This window comes from Tupaia chinensis, unplaced genomic scaffold (assembly GCF_000334495.1).
Source record: "Tupaia chinensis unplaced genomic scaffold, TupChi_1.0 Scaffold000054_1, whole genome shotgun sequence".
In the NCBI taxonomy this organism is placed as follows: Eukaryota; Metazoa; Chordata; class Mammalia; order Scandentia; family Tupaiidae; genus Tupaia; species Tupaia belangeri.
In genome coordinates this window covers 11204154-11205903 of record NW_006159512.1, presented here as the reverse complement: position 1 = coordinate 11205903, position 1750 = coordinate 11204154, and the positions used below count along the sequence as shown (strand labels likewise).

Sequence of the window (1750 nt, the reverse complement as noted above, 5' to 3'; positions counted from 1 at the left end):
GCTGAACTTTCTGAGAACAAGAACCTACTTTGATTTATTTTCCAAACAGTCCCTGACTTACCTTGCCCGGCCCTCAGAGACATGATGAGACCGTGCACAGACACGCACTACCAGGCAAACCAGCGCCTCTCACGTTAAAACTAGCTTTTACAACTTTGCGAAGTCCCATTTAGCTTTCCTGAACCACTACCTAAGGCGAGTTGCAAGATCATTTCAAAGTGAAGCCAGAGTCAGGTAAAGGCCCATGGTCTTCTCAAGGCCCCCACATGGCCCCCATCGTGCGAGCAAAGGACGTTTTTAAAAAGGGCTGGGCAGGAGGGCATGTATGAGGAAGGCAGACTCACATCCCCACACTTGCAGGTCCTGCAGTGTGACAAAGCCACAAAACTGGCACCTAACAAACTTCAGCTCAAAATTCTCATCACCGATACTTCAAGGAAACAAATAGCTCACAGCGCCGGGCTGGGTCGTTTCTGACAGATCTGAAGGACATGTAATAAATGGAGAATCTGGCGGTTTGCCTACTTTGATGGACTGAAGGTCCCCAAGTTACTTGGAGATAAGAACAGAGAAGAGAAGATTATGAGTGAATTTAAGAAAGAAGGCAGAGAGCTATGTTTTAATCTTTGCTTGATAGAAATGGGAATTCATCTCAAGTCAAAGGAAGCAAATCTTGTTTTCCTGTCGTTATAAAGAGCAGATAATCTAAAAAGGAGCGAAGCTTTAAAAATGAGGACAGGAAAGGAGAGAAGAGGGCGGAGCTGCGCTGTCCCTGATGCGTCTGTGACACAGGATGACGGGATGGCGGCATGGAGGTGTACACACCGCACAGCCGTGCTCCCAGAGGTGGCTAGCTGCCGACTGAGCGTGCTGCTGTCACCAGAGCTCCTTCGGGCAGGAAGTACACATTGAAGAGATACATCAAACAGTTTATGTGGTATTCTAGGCAAGCAAACATACATTTCATAAAATAACAATTTGGTACCTCTAAGAATTGGTGAAAAACTGGAAAAAGGGGCCAGATTTTTCCTAATAACAGTCCCAACATGCACTTGGCAGTGTTTATGTCTAGGCTGCGCTGGTCCTTTTCCTGTTTAACAAACAAAAACAAGGATGAGCCAGTTGCCCCCAAATAGTAAATTCCAATAATCCAAATCTGCATTTTTCTTCAACAGGAAATCAGTAAACAGCTCATTCATCACACACCGTAAGGAGCCCGAGACCAGGTGGGGGAGCAGTCAAACCCAGCGGAGGGCTCGATCCGCTGGTGCTACAGAACCTCAGTGTGAGGGAGGCTGGCGGCAGCTGGACGGTCACCCTCATGCAGGTCGATCAGCTCTGTAGTTGCAGAACTTACAGTCACTTCAAGGGATAAATAAAAATCTATGAACACCATCACCTGCACGTTTGACATTTATGATGTGACAATCGGTCGAATCATAGTTGTTGACCCTAGCCTAAACTTCACTTACATGGAGCTTAGAGATTTTGATTTCCATGCTTAGGAATCATGCTTCCTTGAAAATGTCATTTTCCCCACCATTTTATTCACTAGTATCTTTCTTGAGCTGAAACATACTGGATTTAAGCTCGGCTTACAATGACCGTCGGGGCTTTGGAGACCCTCTGCACCAGAGGGCATGGCGTCCACCGCCTGCTCGGGCAAGCAGGGCTTCTGTCTACATGGCCTTCCTTACCTGGAAATGCTCAGACGTGACTCTCCTAGCAGAACATCACTAACTAGTCACCC

The 1750-nt window shown here is 46.9% G+C and overlaps 1 protein-coding gene across 1 annotated transcript in view; it reads right to left on the bottom strand.

Annotated features, from left to right (window-relative positions):
• The window catches only part of DCUN1D4 (defective in cullin neddylation 1 domain containing 4), a gene marked incomplete in the record, with an annotated part of 107183 nt that overhangs the window by 4364 nt on the left and 101069 nt on the right, over positions 1 to 1750 (bottom strand). Inside the window, 1 exon segment of the mRNA XM_027775928.1 lies at positions 986 to 1090. Coding sequence (XP_027631729.1) covers positions 986 to 1090 — 105 coding nt within the window.